The 14727-nt window shown below is 49.2% G+C and overlaps 1 protein-coding gene across 7 annotated transcripts in view; it reads right to left on the bottom strand.

The window, feature by feature from the left end:
* MTMR1 (myotubularin related protein 1) overlaps nucleotides 1–14727 on the bottom strand; it is a 64168-nt gene that overhangs the window by 16042 nt on the left and 33399 nt on the right. For all 7 annotated transcript variants that reach the window (XM_027053418.2, XM_027053421.2, XM_027053420.2 and 4 more), the window contains 3 exons: nucleotides 6745–6930; nucleotides 6108–6314; nucleotides 669–761 (listed from right to left, as the gene is read on the bottom strand). In XM_027053418.2, the coding sequence (XP_026909219.2) occupies nucleotides 669–761; nucleotides 6108–6314; nucleotides 6745–6930 (486 nt within the window). The remainder of the gene's footprint in view (nucleotides 1–668; nucleotides 762–6107; nucleotides 6315–6744; nucleotides 6931–14727) is intronic.

Genomic DNA, 14727 nt, shown 5'->3' with positions numbered 1-14727 from the left:
AGTTCCTCTCTCTGGCTTGATCTCCTGTCATGAGGGTAAGACCCCAAACTTGGGCTCGGATGTTGGAGACTAGGGAATAAATAGCACATGCCTCATGGCAGTCCATGCTTTAAGCCGAAGCCATCAGGACCCACCCAGCTCAGGGAAGGATACCTGCGCAGCCAGCTTGCTTCCCAGGGCTCCGTGCACTGGGGTTTGGAAACTAGGCACCCAGTAACTAAGCACCAGCAACTCCCTATCTGTCATCACTTCCTGGACACTCCTTTACTTCACCGACTCTGCACTGGGGAAGCTGTGGCCTGGAGTAGGTATGGAGATTCCTGAGTTCCGGGTCTAACACCCCCCTCGTGGGCAGTTCAGTCACATCCCCATTTCTAACACCTGGCTGAATCTTCCTGTACCCAGCCAGCAGGGAACTCTCACCCTGACAGGGGACAAGAGCAGCAGGATGACCGACAAAAGCCATTGCACAAGGAATGGAACTTTTGTGGTGAAGTTGATCATTTCTAATTTTCTGCTTATACTTCTAAGTGAATTAGAATCAAACTGAGCTAAATAATGGAAGGGGTCCTGTTTTCACATACATACACATGTCTTCATTTTGAATGAACATGAAGGTTTATATAGTCTTAAACTGTAAGGTCAGAAATATACTTGAAATCACTCACCTGTCTTGTCATTTGCCAAACACAATCAATAAACTGAAGAAAAATAGGGGACCGGTCAGCATCTGCGTGGTTGTCATTGCCATGGCCCACTCTCTGAAAAGAAATAAGAGGTTAAGCATGTTAATGCAGGCCACACTCCTCCATAAAGTCATTTAAAATTGCCTAGTGGCAAGCATCAGGTGTCATTTGTACATCCCAAGGCCTAACAGAATTCTTGGCACATAATAAGCACTCAACAACGTTCACTGAATTGAACTGACTTCCATTACTCTTAGGAAACAAAATTTCAGTGTACTGTATTTTCCCATGTTGAGGGTTTTATAATTTTACTTTACTGTAGTTGAGATCAAGAAGTTACAAGCAAATAGCCAGTAAACTTTTCAGTCCACAAATGATGGGGTCAAGCCCAGCCACCACCACAAGGGCACAGTGTCACTGTGAGACTACCAATTAGCAGCTCATGAAGCGCATTACGACTCCATTCTCTCCACAAGCGTAAAAGCAGGTTTTCCCATTTTTCAGAAATGTCACGAAGTGTGAGAATCAAAATAATAATCTATAAGCTTTAACCAATTCTACAGGACTCAGAAAATCCCCAAATCTCACACTTGAAATGGTGGTGGGGAGTCCTTGCTCAAGGAAGTCCAGTATTGTATTCTGTTTGCAATTTTGAGATATACTTGACATCCAATGTTATATTTCACACCTTGTGGTATTTTTTGAACATATTAATAGATTCGTAGTAAAAGGTAAAAGGATTTCAAACATAAGTAGGACAGAAACATTGAAAATGTCAGGTTAAAAAACAGCTCCAGAATGAGCATTCTAAGAGAACGCTCAAATAATCTGATAAGTAAGCAAAAGGATAAGAAAGGAAAAGAAAAAAAAAAAAACCATCATGAAGATACAATGCAACCAGCATAGAGAAAGTGCAAGAAACACTGGGTCTCTGAAACTGCCAGCAGGAAAGACATAAAAACAAGGAAATCCACGCCTCGCAGTTACAGCATATGGTCTTTCTTTTCTACTGGTTTGTAATTGTGGTGAAACACACATGACATCAAATTGACCATCTCAACCACGTTTAGCATACAGCTCAGTGTTGTATGAAGGACATTCACATTGCTGTGCAACCATCGCCGCCATCAATCTCCAGAACTCTTCCGTCTTCCCAATCTGAAACTCTTCCCCATTAACACTAACTCCTCCTTCCTGGCACCAACCATTCTACTTTCTGTCCCTACGAATGTGACTCGGTGACCTCTGAGGAGTGGAATCATACAGTAGATGTCCTTTTGTGACTGGCTTCTTTCACTCAGCAGAAGGTCCTCAAGGTTCATCTGCGCTGTAGAAGGTGTCAAATTCTTTCCTTTTTAAAGCTGAATACTACTTCCATTGTATGGACAGACCACATTCTGTTCATGCGGTCATCTGTCGGCGGACACTTGGGTTGCTTCTACACGTGCACTATCGTGAGTCATGCTGCTATAAACATGGGTGTGTAAATATCTGAGTCTCTGTTTTCACTTCTTTTGGGTCTATACCCCAAAGCAGAATTTGCTGGATCATATGGTATTTTTAATTTTTTTGAGGAACTGCCATACTGTTTTCCATAGCAGCTGCATCAACTGCCTTATTTCTGTACTTCTCCTTTATAGAAATAACTTGTAGAGCCTGCTCTTCAGTATTTAAGGCACCCTGGGAACAGTTTGGCGTGACCGCTCACAATTTAAGATTCATCCTTCTACTAGGCATTTATTGAATTCCTATGGTGGATGCAAGGCATCTTGCCTGGCCCTTGGAATTTCAGCAAGTTTCACGGTGTCCAGTAGAGGCCAGGCTCTTGGCTACACACCTGATGCACCAAGACAAATGAGATGCAGTACTTGTGCTAAATGAGTAATTCCCTCGTGGTCTAGTTGAGAGAAAGACCTGTAAATAACAAGGGCAATAAAATGTTCTAAGGGTTTCCAAGTCTGTGATGGGTATCCGGGGGCCACAAAGGAACAAGTGGCCAACGTAGGATGGGGTAGAGAGGGGACAAGGAAGGAAAGTCACAGTCACGGGGGAGGTGTCATTTGAGATAAACCATGAAGGATGGAAGGAGGTGCCTGCTTTCCGGCTGGCCAGAGGTACATTATAGTAGAAGCAGTGGGAACATGGAAGGGGGGATGCCAAGGGCACCGTAAGTAGCTGGACATGAGGAAAGGTGGAAGGGGGTGGGTTGGGGGGCAAAACAAGGCTGGAAAGGTGGACCAGACCAGATCACCAAGGGCCTCAAATGTTGAGCTGAGGAGTTTGCCCACAACCCCACAGGCCACGGGAGGGCTTGGAGAGATTCACAGTGGGCAGCAGCAGATGGGCTTCTTGGAACACTCCATCTGGCTGTAGCAAGGACAAGGACTGGAAGGAGACACAGGTGATAGAGAAACTAGTTAGGCTGCCATCATAGCCCCAAGGGAGATGGGCAGGCTAGAAGGAAGGGGGCATCAGTGGCACTGAGGACATGGCAGACTGGAAATACACATATTTAAAGATGAGTGACCAGTCGGGATCACTAAGGTATTAAGCATGCAGAGAAAAGAGAAATGATCTGAGAACTGAGCCCCAGGCCTGCCCCCCAACACCACGAGGCTGGGGAGAGAAGGAGGACCAGAAGACTAGAGGAAATTCAAAAGGCTACAGAGACCTAGAAGCCAAGGGAAGAAAAACAGTTTCCAGAAGAAGGGAAGAACCAACAGCCTCGAGTGCGCAGGCCAACTAAGAGAAGGACTTGGCAAAGTGGCAGTCATCGGTGGTGGTGACAAGCAGCTTCGGGCTGGAGTGGGTGTTGTGAGGAGAAAGCCTGGTGAAGTGAGTTCAACACAGCCTGAAAGGAAACAGCAGTAGTGGGTACAGACTACAGCTGTGAGGGGCTTTGTTGCAGAGGGGGCAGGTATCTGCTGTGACAGATGGAGGGGGAAGTCGGGTCAAGAGAGGGATAAATAGTGGCAGGTTTCTAGACCAGTAGGACCCCTCTAGGCAAGAGGGGAAATGGAGGCAGGTCAGTGGCAGGTTAGACAGTGGTCTGGGAAAAGGTCCAGGAGGTAGAAGATGGAACAGGGGGGCAAGGACAGAAGTGGGCCTCAGACAGGAGCTTAGACAGAACTCAAGGGAAGGGAGAGTAGAGGGAGGCAGCAAGAAGGTGGCTGCAGGATGGAAACTGCTGTGTGGATGCCGGTTCAACCCTCAATGGTTGGGTGACCTCGGTCAGATAACTCCTACTCCTGAAATGTCAGTTCCCTCCAACTGCCAGTTATAGCAGCTGCTGCTCAGGGTCATTATAGGATTGAAGCAGATGATACGTGCCACGGTGCTGGATACACAGTGCCGCTCAGTAAAGTGAAGCCATTAACAATCCTAGGATCTCACTACCATCGCGAACCCCAGTGTCAGCAAGTAGGGATGGGAGAACGTGTGCACGTGCCCTGACGCGTGCTGTGCAGGGCCGCTACTGGAGTCTCAGTAGGTGGCCTTTAGCACTGCCCACCTAGTCAAGGGCCCCTGCCGGCCTCCTGTCTTCCAGGACACACGGTGTGGAGAGGAAAGGTGGAACAGAATGCCCTGGGAGCCTTCAGAGATGGTCAGATGCAAACATTGGGGAAAATTCCACACTCTCTCCTCTCCCAGGGAGAAGGAACAAAGGAGTTCGCAATAATGTTTAAAATAAGCACAGGATCTAAAAGGTACCCAGCACGGGCCAGGCCCTGTCTGAGTACCTAATGTACACAAACTCCCCTCCTCTGTACAACACTCCACTTCGAGAAGGGAACCAAGGCGCAGACAGGGAAGGCATGTAGCTGAGGACCGGACAACAGCCCCCAAAGGGCATGTGGCTCAAAGCCTGTGGAACTTCCTTTCCCTCTCCTCGTGGACAGTGCACTTGGTACCCCGTGGTGGGAGCCACTGAAGCTCTCCACTGCTCGTCCTGCTTTCTAGAAGTGGATCTGAATGTGGCTTCAGGGAGTTTTCCAATGCACAGTTAAGATGAATCCCCAATGGCTTAAGGCCCGAGAAGGACGAGGAACAGCCATTTGGACTAAAGCACAAAAATATGCACCAGATGATGGGGGCACCCAGTTGGCTCAGTGAGTTAAGCATCCAACTTCGGCTCAGGTCAGGATCTCATAGTTCATGGGATCGAGCCCCGCGTCAGGGTCCATGGTGACAGTTCAGAGCCAGTTTCAGATCCTCTGTCCCCCTTTCTCTCTGCCCCTCTCCCACTTGAGCTCTCACTCTTAAAATAAACAAACTTAAAAACAAAAGAACACCTACCAGATGACCCAGTAATTCCACTAAAAGGGATATACCCAAGTGTGAAAGCAGGCTGTTATGGGCTGAATTGTGTACTGCCCCAGTTCCTGTCTTGAAGCCCTAACCCCCAGGGCCTCAGAATGTGACTATATGTGGAGATAGGGTCCGTAAAGAGGTGATTAAAGGGAAGTGGGAGGGTAGGCCCTAATCCAATCTGACTGGTGTCCTTCTAAGGAGAGGAAATTTGGACACAGAGAGAGACACCAGGGAGATGCACACAGAGGAAAGGCCACATGGAGACAGAGTGAGAAGACGGCCACTTACAAGCCAAGAAGAGGGGGCTCAGGAGAAACCAACCCTACCAGAACCTTGACCTTGGACTTCTGGCCTCCAGAACTGTGAGACAATACATTTCTATTGTCTAAGCTACTCAGTTTGTGGTACTGTGTATGGCAAAAACTTGTAGGCCAATGTTCATAGCAGCATTATTCACAATAGCGTACTGCTGGAAATAATTCAAGCATCCACCAACATAAATGAATAAACAAAATGTGGTCTATCTATATAAGGGAATTCTATTCAGCTATGAAAAGGAATGAAATTTTTACATAGGCTAGAATATGGATAAGCCTTAAAACCAGTGTGTTTAATGAAATAAGCCAGTCACAGAAAAACAAATATTATAGGATTCCACTTATATGAGGTACGTAGAACAGGCAAATTCAGAAAGATAGAAAGCAGGTTAGTGATTGTCAGGGGCTGGGGGATAAGGAAGATGAGAAGTGACTACTTAATGGGGTGGAGAAATGTTCTGGAACTAGACAGAAGTAGGGGTTGCACAACGTTGTGAATGTACTAAATGCCACTGAGCTGTATGCCTGAAGATGGTTAATTCTGTTATATGAATTTTGCCTCACTTATATAAAAAAAAAAACCATACCTACACTAAAAAAAATTCTAAAAACCAGAGTGCCCTACCAAAAAACATACAATGCTGAGGGGCCCATCGTCTTCCATTATGGTGACTCGGGTCAGACACAGAGAACCCACACGTGTGTACGTGTGTGTGTGTAGATGTGTGGTGTGTGTGATACGCACATGCATAGGAAAGAACAGTCAAGCACATACCTCACTGTCTCAACTTACCAGGGCAAACCTATGTCCGAAGCTTATCCACTCCTTTTCTATGAGAGCCTCGAAGCCTTTAATGGTGCGGTAATAACTGTCCAACATCAGCATAGCCAGAGAGGTCAGCTGGGCTGTTCGGTCCCAACCATCGCTGCAATGCACCACCACCGAAGTTTTCCCAGATTCTATCTTATCAGCAATTCTTACTGCCCCAGCAAGAAGCATCTTCAGAAAAGAAGGCACATTAGAGCAGGCTACATTTAATTTCTAGGACAGCATTTAATTTCCAGGACTGTGAAGAATGCTGGAAGTTCAGGTCAATAAACCAAACAATGCAATCAACTGAGGATCACTCGGAAACAGTAACATTGGGGGTGGGGAACACCTTACATGAAGAAAAATGACAGCAGTAAATACAGTCCTTTTTCAAAGGGCCACAAAGGTCTTTAAAAACCTGATCTGAGGCAAGCATTATCCCTTTTTATGTCACAGAAGCCCTCCAACAAAGACCACCGTCTGGATACTGCCCATGGAAACTGTGACAGCAAAGATGTGCTTATTTCCAGTGTTGAGAAACCACGTGGATGACCAGATTTATGGCAGGTACAGAGAGAAATCTTAACCAGAAAGCGTGTAAAGGACCAGCCCGCTTTACCCTTATATACTCCAGCCAGTGCGTCCCATCCACGTTGGAGAGCCACCGTGCCTCATCGATCGAGGGGTACACGATCTCTTTCAGTTTACGCAGGGACTCTCTCATCACGTGAATGTTGTGGATCTCCAAGAACACGAGCTCCGCATTGGGGTAAGCACTTTCACTTTCGTATCCTCCACCCTTGGCCTGTGAAAAACAAAAGATACATCACTTCATCTGAGTTCCCAGTTCTAGTCTTTCTAGTGCTATCACACGGACAGCACTAAAGAAGAGACAAGCTCATCTCTTTGTAATCAGCCTCCCAATCCTCGCGGGACTCTCCCCTGGCTGCTGGAACACAGTACCCCAAACTACAGGGCTTAACACAACAGAAATGTCCTCTCACGGTTTGGAGCCCAAATCAAGGTTCTGGCAGGGCTGTGCTCCCTCAGAACCCTCTTGGGGCAGAGTCTTTGCATCTTCCAGGTTCTGGTTGCCCCAGGTGTTCTGGTTTACAGACAATCACTCGAATCTCTGCCTCATCGTCCCATGGCATTCCCCTTGGGTCTGTCTCTCCTCTTCTACTAAGGACCCCCACTCAGACTGGATTAGGACCCACCTGTGAATGAGGCCACATTCACAGGTACCAGGAGTTAGGGCCTCAGCATATTTTTTTATGGAGACACGATTCAACCCATAACAATCGTCCATCACCCATCATCAGTTTCTAAGCCATTAACAACTGGATCCTACTCTAGGTAAGTTAGATTTTTAAGGGTTCTCTTAGTGCTATCTGTCTGAACAGAGGAAGGTTGTACTACCGCAACATTTCCGTATAATCAAACTATTTGTAAATCTCAAAACAGGGAAGTTTACGCCACTGAAAGGAGAATGCAAATGAAACAAAAGTGGGGGATATGGCTGGCTCTTTGGTAATCTCCTAACAAAATCTGGCCTATAGTTAGCTTATATTCAACATTCAAAATCCATCCATGATGGGAATGTCGAGATATTGAAACCTTAATATATTGCCGGTGGGAATTAAAACCGTGCAGTCTCTGTGGGAAAAAGTTTGGTGGCTCCTCAAATTTAAACACAGAATTACCACGTAACCCAGCGGTTCCACTCCCAACAAAAACCTGTACATGAAACACCACAGCGGCGCTATTCACCATAGCCAAAAACTAGAAGCAAGCCAAATGTGCATCAGTGGATGAATGGATCAACAAAAGGTGGTCTCTGCATACCGTGGAACATCACACAGCGACACAGAGGAATGAAGTACCTTAAAAACATTGCACTGACTGAAAGAATCCGGGCCCCAAAGACCACATATTGTAGGATTCCATTTATATGAAAGGTCCAAAACAAGGAAATCTATACAGACAGGAAGTCAATACGCAGTTGACAGGGGCTGGGGGGAGGGGAGAATGGGCAGCAGCTGCCAGTGGGCACAGGGTTTCTATTCGGGTCTATGAAAGCATTCTGGGGTTAGACAGTGGGGACTGTCGCACAAAACTGTGACTATTATCAGAAATCATTGAATTGTGAACTCTGGAATGGTTAAAATGGCCTGAGTAACAGTATAGGAACTTTATCTCCGAAACACATCATAAGTGCATCTGTGAACCTAAAGACCACATTCTTCAGTTAGGCTCCAACCACCATCTGAGCAGGTATTACACCTGGCCTGGAGCGAAATGCTGGGGTGACAATTATGAACAAGCAGAGACCCTGGTCCTCCAGGCACTCAAAATCCGGCAGGGTACGCAGGTGAGGAGAGGGCACATGCAGCACAGGGGGGGCAAGTCCTTTGCTGCAGGAGAGCACAGGGTACACTGGGCATGCACGGCCAGGCCCGGGAGGCTCCCAGGGGGACAGAAGAAAACACAAGTCAGGAAAGCTTTGCCGTGTGGAGGAAGGCCAAGAATACACAGGGCAGAGGGGCTATGGTATGTGGATGCCCAGAGATGGGGGAGGACACGGCTTCCCGAGATGCAGGCAAGTTCAGCTGAGAGGACCCCACGGCAGTGGTGAGAGCAGTGTGAGACGCGGCCCAGGGCCGGATGGCGTTGGCAAGGGGAGGGCCAGACTGCACACAAGTGTGGGGAGGGTACCACCAGACTTGCACTGTGGAGTCCACACTGACTGCGCTGGATGGAAGGGCCTGGAGGAGGCTGGAACCCCCACGGGTAGACCAGCTCAGAGATGGGCACTCATGTGGCTGAGAGCATCCCGGTGCAAGCAGCAGGGCAGACAGATGCACCCGACTGGAGATATTTAGGGGGCAACAGAAGTAAGTAGGACATGAGGAGGCCGGGACACCGATGGCTCCAGGCTGGGTGACCCAAGAGTTGGTGGAACCATTTCCTGAGATACAGACTATTAGAGAACAGATCAAGCATTCAGCTGTGCGTATAGTGAGCGTAAGATGCCTGGGAGAAATGTAAGTAGAAGAGTCTGTGGGCAGCAGGTCTGGAGCTCAGAAGACAGGTCTGAGCTGTGGCCAGCAATTCAAAGTCACGGGCATTTGCAGGATACTGGAGGACAGGGGACTGGCATGTTTAAGGACATGCATCCAAGGACAGCGTGTAAGTGAAGACAGAAGCATAGGCCAGAAGCCTGAAGATGGCCAACATTTAAGGCACATAAAACAAAAGGGATGGAGAAGAGCAGCCAGAGACCAGAGGAAAAAGAAAAAGAGAACAAGTACTGAACTATGTCAAAAGGTTGAGAAGGCAAGGAAAATAAGAGCTGAAAAATATGCACTGGATTTCGTGATGAGGAAGTACTGGGTGAGCACAGAGACGGGATGAGCTAGTCTCACGGCGTGAGGGGCAAGTGAGCGATGGGGCAGCAAGAAAACCCCTCCGAGAGGTCCATGTGTAAAGGGCAAGAAAATGGCAGTGCCAGCTGTAAGGGGACAGTGACAGTGGTTGGAGAGAGAGCTTATCTGTGTAGATGGGAAAGGCTTCATGGCAAGGAGGGCAGAGAGGAAGGCACCCCTCCACCATTACAGGAGGCTTCCATGGTTGGCAGTACAAGGTAGTTTCTGGATACGGTGGCAGGAGGGGAGAGTGGTCCTGAGGGTTGGTTTGTCCTCTGTGCAGAAGGGCAAGGTTAGGGGGCGCCTGGGTGGCTCAGTCAGTTAAGCATCCAACTTCGGCTCAGGTCATGATCTCGCAGTTCGTGTGTTCGAGCCCTGGGTTGAACTGTCTCTGCGGACAGCTCAGAGCCTGGAGCCTCCTTTCAGAGTCTGCGTCTCCCTCTCTCTCTCTGCCCCTCCCCCGCTCACCCTCTGTCTCTCTCAAAAATAAATAAAAATGTTAAAAAATTAAAAAAAAAAAAGAAGGGCAAGGTTAGCTGCCGAGGATGAATGGGGTGGGGCAGGGTCATATGTTAGAAAAGAGTCAAAAAGGGGCTGAAGTGGTCTCTGGAGAGCCTAGGGGATCGGGAGGAGGGACTTCCAAGCACCACCGAGGGCCTCAGAGGCTGGAGAATTCCAGCGTGAATCTGGAGTGGTTCCAACCTGCACATTGTGAGCCTCTGTTCTCACGGCACATTCGGCAGTCTGGGGTGCCGGCAGGACAAAGACGGGCAGGAGAAGTGAACTGGGCCGGGTGGGGTGCCAAAGGGCTAGTGGGCCAAAGGTGTTGGCCGGAGGACAGTAGGCAGGACAGCCTAAGGAGGCCAGGGCTGACAGGGAGCCAGGAGGCTCTAGGGACAGGCTGTGGAACAACCTGGCACAAGAGGCTGAGGTCCGAGAAGACAGGCTGCATCTAAAAACTCAGAAGGCAAGTCGTTCCGGGGAAGACAGGACTGCAGGTGGCTGGCTGAAAGCCCAGACACGGACATGGGAGCAGGTGCTAAGTAGGAGATAAAGTTTGCAAGTGGCAAATGTGACTGGCAGGAAAAGAATTTCATATATTTGGATGCCAGCTATACTTCAGGTTATTCCGCAGAATTATAGGAGACGCTTTCGCTTCAAGGAAACACTTTGGAACACCCACTATGGACAAAGCAGCCTGGAGCACAGCCCTGCCTCCATGACATAATCATCTTTTCTTAAAAAAATAACCTAAGCATCCAATGAAAACACTGCCGATTAAGGTAGTAACAGCATAGAATGGAGGTTAAAGGCGCAGGCTTCGGCGGTAGGGGAAATGGGCTTGTAATCCCAGCTCTGCCACCCAGATGGTTACCGGGTCCTCCTCATCTCTCTGCACCCCAACTTTCCCACCTGTGAAACCTTCAAAGCACCGCTATGCAAATTAAATGCCAATTAAATGAAGTAAAACCAGTTACAGTAATGCTAATCCACGCAAGGCTTAGTGCCTCCCACCCCACAAGATTCTCAAGCACTACGACGTGATGACCTCACCGAGCACTTTCCATGTTCGTACCCTGTGCCAGGTGGAGGTACTGGACCCAGTCCCTGCCTGACAGAGCCCAGAGCCCCGGGGAGGCCACTCTGTGAGGTGGTGTGCTGGGCTCAAGCTTATCCAGCACTTCAGCACGGAGGAAGCACGTGCTAAGGAGGACAACCAGAGAAGCTTTTTAAAGGCAATTTGTTGCCCAGAAACCGATTACTAAAGACACAAATAAGACAAATGAAAATCAGGAAATGGGCTTATGGAAGAAAACGGACGCAGAGAACAGGCATCTGGAGGTCTTGACATGGAAAGGGAGGGAGGCTGAGAAGGGGTCCCACCTGTACCCCAGAACGAACAGGGGGAGGGGTTTCAGAGCATTCTGGAAGACCAGACTTTGCTGACCAGACCTCCCTGTATAGGGCAAAGCAGGGTTCTGGGGAGAAGCTGGAGATGTTGGGACGCTGTTACCCACCGGCCCCAAGGCCAAGCTGACAGCAGTGGCAGCAGCGTCATCCCCAGCCCTCACGAGAAAGAGAAACACAAACACCCCTGGGGAGCAGCCAACTGAAGGATGGACTCAAGTTTCTCTGATTTCAGACCAGCTGGCCCACACTTGGTGATGGCCTAGCAGGCCGTCAGCCCAACCGTCTGCCCACCCTCCTCAGCAGGGAGGGCTCCTGTGTGACAGACCGCAAGCCTCCTAGAGGGCAGGCAACTGCCAAAGGCATGAAGTGGCGGGACAGGGTCCCCACACCCTGAGACTGCAGAGTCCACACATCTCTCTCCAGGTGTGGGCTGCGTATTTGCATCCCCCAAATCCATGCACTGAAGCCCTAATCCTCAAAATGATGGTATGAGAAGGTGCGGCCTTTGGGAGGGGATCGGGTGGTGAGGGGGGAGCCCTCATGAAGGCATCAGTGCTCTTTTCAGAGACAGAAAAGAGAGTGCCTCTTTCTGCTCTCGGCAGTGTGAAGACACAGCGAAAAGGTGGCTATCTACAAGTCAGGCAGATACTGAGTCTGCTATTACCGTGAGTTTGGACTTCCCAGAATCCAGGGCTGTGAGAGAAGAAATGTCTGTTCTTCATAGGCCACCCAGCCTACGATATTTTGTTGGAGCACTCTAAGCTAAGACTCCTCTCACTCCCAGTTCTCCTGCTGGACACTCCTCCTCTCCTGGCATCTAGGACGGGCTGCTCCCTCCCTCCTTGGGGTCTCCTCCCACCACTTGAAACACCCCTTCCTCCCTTAATCCGTCTCCTGTCCTCCAGAGATGGCTCGCACAACCTGGACTCCTTTGGTGGCTCACCCCTGCCCGCCCCCAGCCTGTAACCACCACCTAGCATGCTACTGGGCCCCAACCCTAACGTTCAACCTGACCTTTCACTGAGCTCCACAGCATTCTCTTCCCCACACAGGCTCCGCAAATGCAACAGTTAAAACTAAATTCCTTCCCCCCATTTTCACTCTCTCAAGAAACAATCAGACTTCAAAACCCTTTGGTGACATCACAGTGGTTCCACAATGGAGTCTGGACTTTTGAAATTAACATACAACGTGACCTGTCATCGGATCCCCTACATGGCAACTATCCACTGAGAGATGAACCCAACCTGATCCACCCGACCCCTCATTCCAGCCATGGAGCAGCTATTATGTCCTAGCTGGGTTCTGGGGGTCCTCACAACAGTCCCTTCCCTGCCACCATGGACCCAACAGCCCAGCTGCTAGCTATGCACTGAGTGAGGAAGTGCTACCGTGCTCAGAGCTACAAAATGTGCCAGGTGCCACAGCGCAGAGGGAGCTCCACTCATCTGGAAAGACCTCCCCGAGGAAGTGACACTTGAGGTGTCATCTCAAGGATGGGGGAGTGCTTAGCTGTGGGGGCGAAGGCTCTGAGGGGACACCGGGACCCGCTATGGGAACTGAAAGCAGCAGCACACACGGGGGATGTGGCCCTGGGAGCCGTGGAGATAGCAAGGAAGGGCCGGGCTGGGGGAGGGCTTTCAAGGCCCCGTTCAGGAAGTAGATGCCGCTGCCTCCATGCACTGAGACTGTGCGAGACACTGAGAGCCAGACACTGAGAAGATCACTCTGGCCATGATATGGACGCCACACTGCAGGGAACCCCTACACAACACTCGCAAACCACATCTTGCAGCATAGGAAGGAGATTGGACACCATGACCGAGGGGGATTGACTCCAGGAACGTAAGGGGGTTGTACGAGTTTCCTAGGGCTGCACCAACAAGGTACCACAAAGTAGGGGGCACAAAACAACACAGACTTATTCCCTCACACTTCCGGAGGCTAGAGGTCCGAGATCAACGTGTGTGGCAAGCTTGCTTCCCTCCGGAGGCTCTGAGGGACACTGTTGCACACCTTGCTCCGGGCTTTTGGTGGCAATGCTTGGTGCCACTCGGCATGCAGCTGCGGTGCTCCCATCTCTGTTTGGTCATCACATGGCCACCTTCCCTGTCTGTGTCTGTCTCTATGTGGCCTTCTTACAAGGATGCCAGTCACTGGATTTAGGTCCCCCCCTCCTCCAGTATGACCTCATCTTCACTAATTGCATATACAAAGACCTTATTTCCAAATAAGGTCACATTCGGAGGTTCCAAATGAACATGAACTTTTGGGTGACACTATTCAACCCACTACAATGGTCAATATACAAAAGCCAGTCGGCGTAATACACCAGAGTACTAAAATGAAGGAAAAAAAAAAAACACTATCATCTCGATACAGGAAAGGCCTTTGAAAAATCCAATACCGTTCGTGATAAAACCACTCAAACAACTAACAACAGAAAGGAAGTTCCTTAACCCAGTTAAGGGCATGTTGAAAAACCCACAGCTGATATACCCAATGGTGAAAGACTGAAAGCTTTCCCCCTAAGATGAGGAACAAGACAAGGCTGACTACGTGCACCCCTTCTATCCAACATGGTACTAGATAGAGGTTCTTGCCGGGAAATTAGGCACGAAGAAGAAATAAAAGGCATCCAGATCGGAAAGGAAGAAGTAAAGCATCTCTGCTTGCAGGTGACATGATATTACATGCAGAAGAGTTAACCAGGACCTAGACAGATAAATGTCCTTGCTCACTTCTGAGACACCACACTACAGTTAAAATCGTCACAGACATGTGGTTTACTGTCCTGCTTCTGTGTCTTCCACGTGACATCACACACAGCGGGCCACCCTTGCTCTCTTGGGTGTTTAGAAGAGTGCCTCTGTGAGTACAGAGTTTCTCGGCCTTCTCGTTGCGCTGGGATAGTGCTGCGACATCACAGACAGGTGGAAAGATGGACGGGGTTAATGACACACCAGTTAAGGGAGCATGGGGAGCTAATTATGAATGACCCCCTGTGGGAGGCTGAAAAACACTCCCTCCCACCCCCGTATATCTACATCAAATCCTGGGTGATTGTGAACGTGACCTCTTTTAGAAAAAGGGTCTTTGACTCATAAAATCAAGGATCTTGAGATGAAGAGACCATCTGGATTATCTTGGGCGAACCCTAAAAGCCATCAAAGGTACCCTCAGAAGAGAGAGGGGGGAAGACACAGACACGTGGATGAGAAGCCCCTGTAGAGAGCTGAGGGAGAGATGGATGCACTGTGGCTATA

This window comes from Acinonyx jubatus, chromosome X (assembly GCF_027475565.1).
Source record: "Acinonyx jubatus isolate Ajub_Pintada_27869175 chromosome X, VMU_Ajub_asm_v1.0, whole genome shotgun sequence".
Taxonomy (NCBI): Eukaryota; Metazoa; Chordata; class Mammalia; order Carnivora; family Felidae; genus Acinonyx; species Acinonyx jubatus.
Note: the sequence above shows the minus strand (reverse complement) of the source record. Positions and strands in the feature narration are given on the sequence as shown.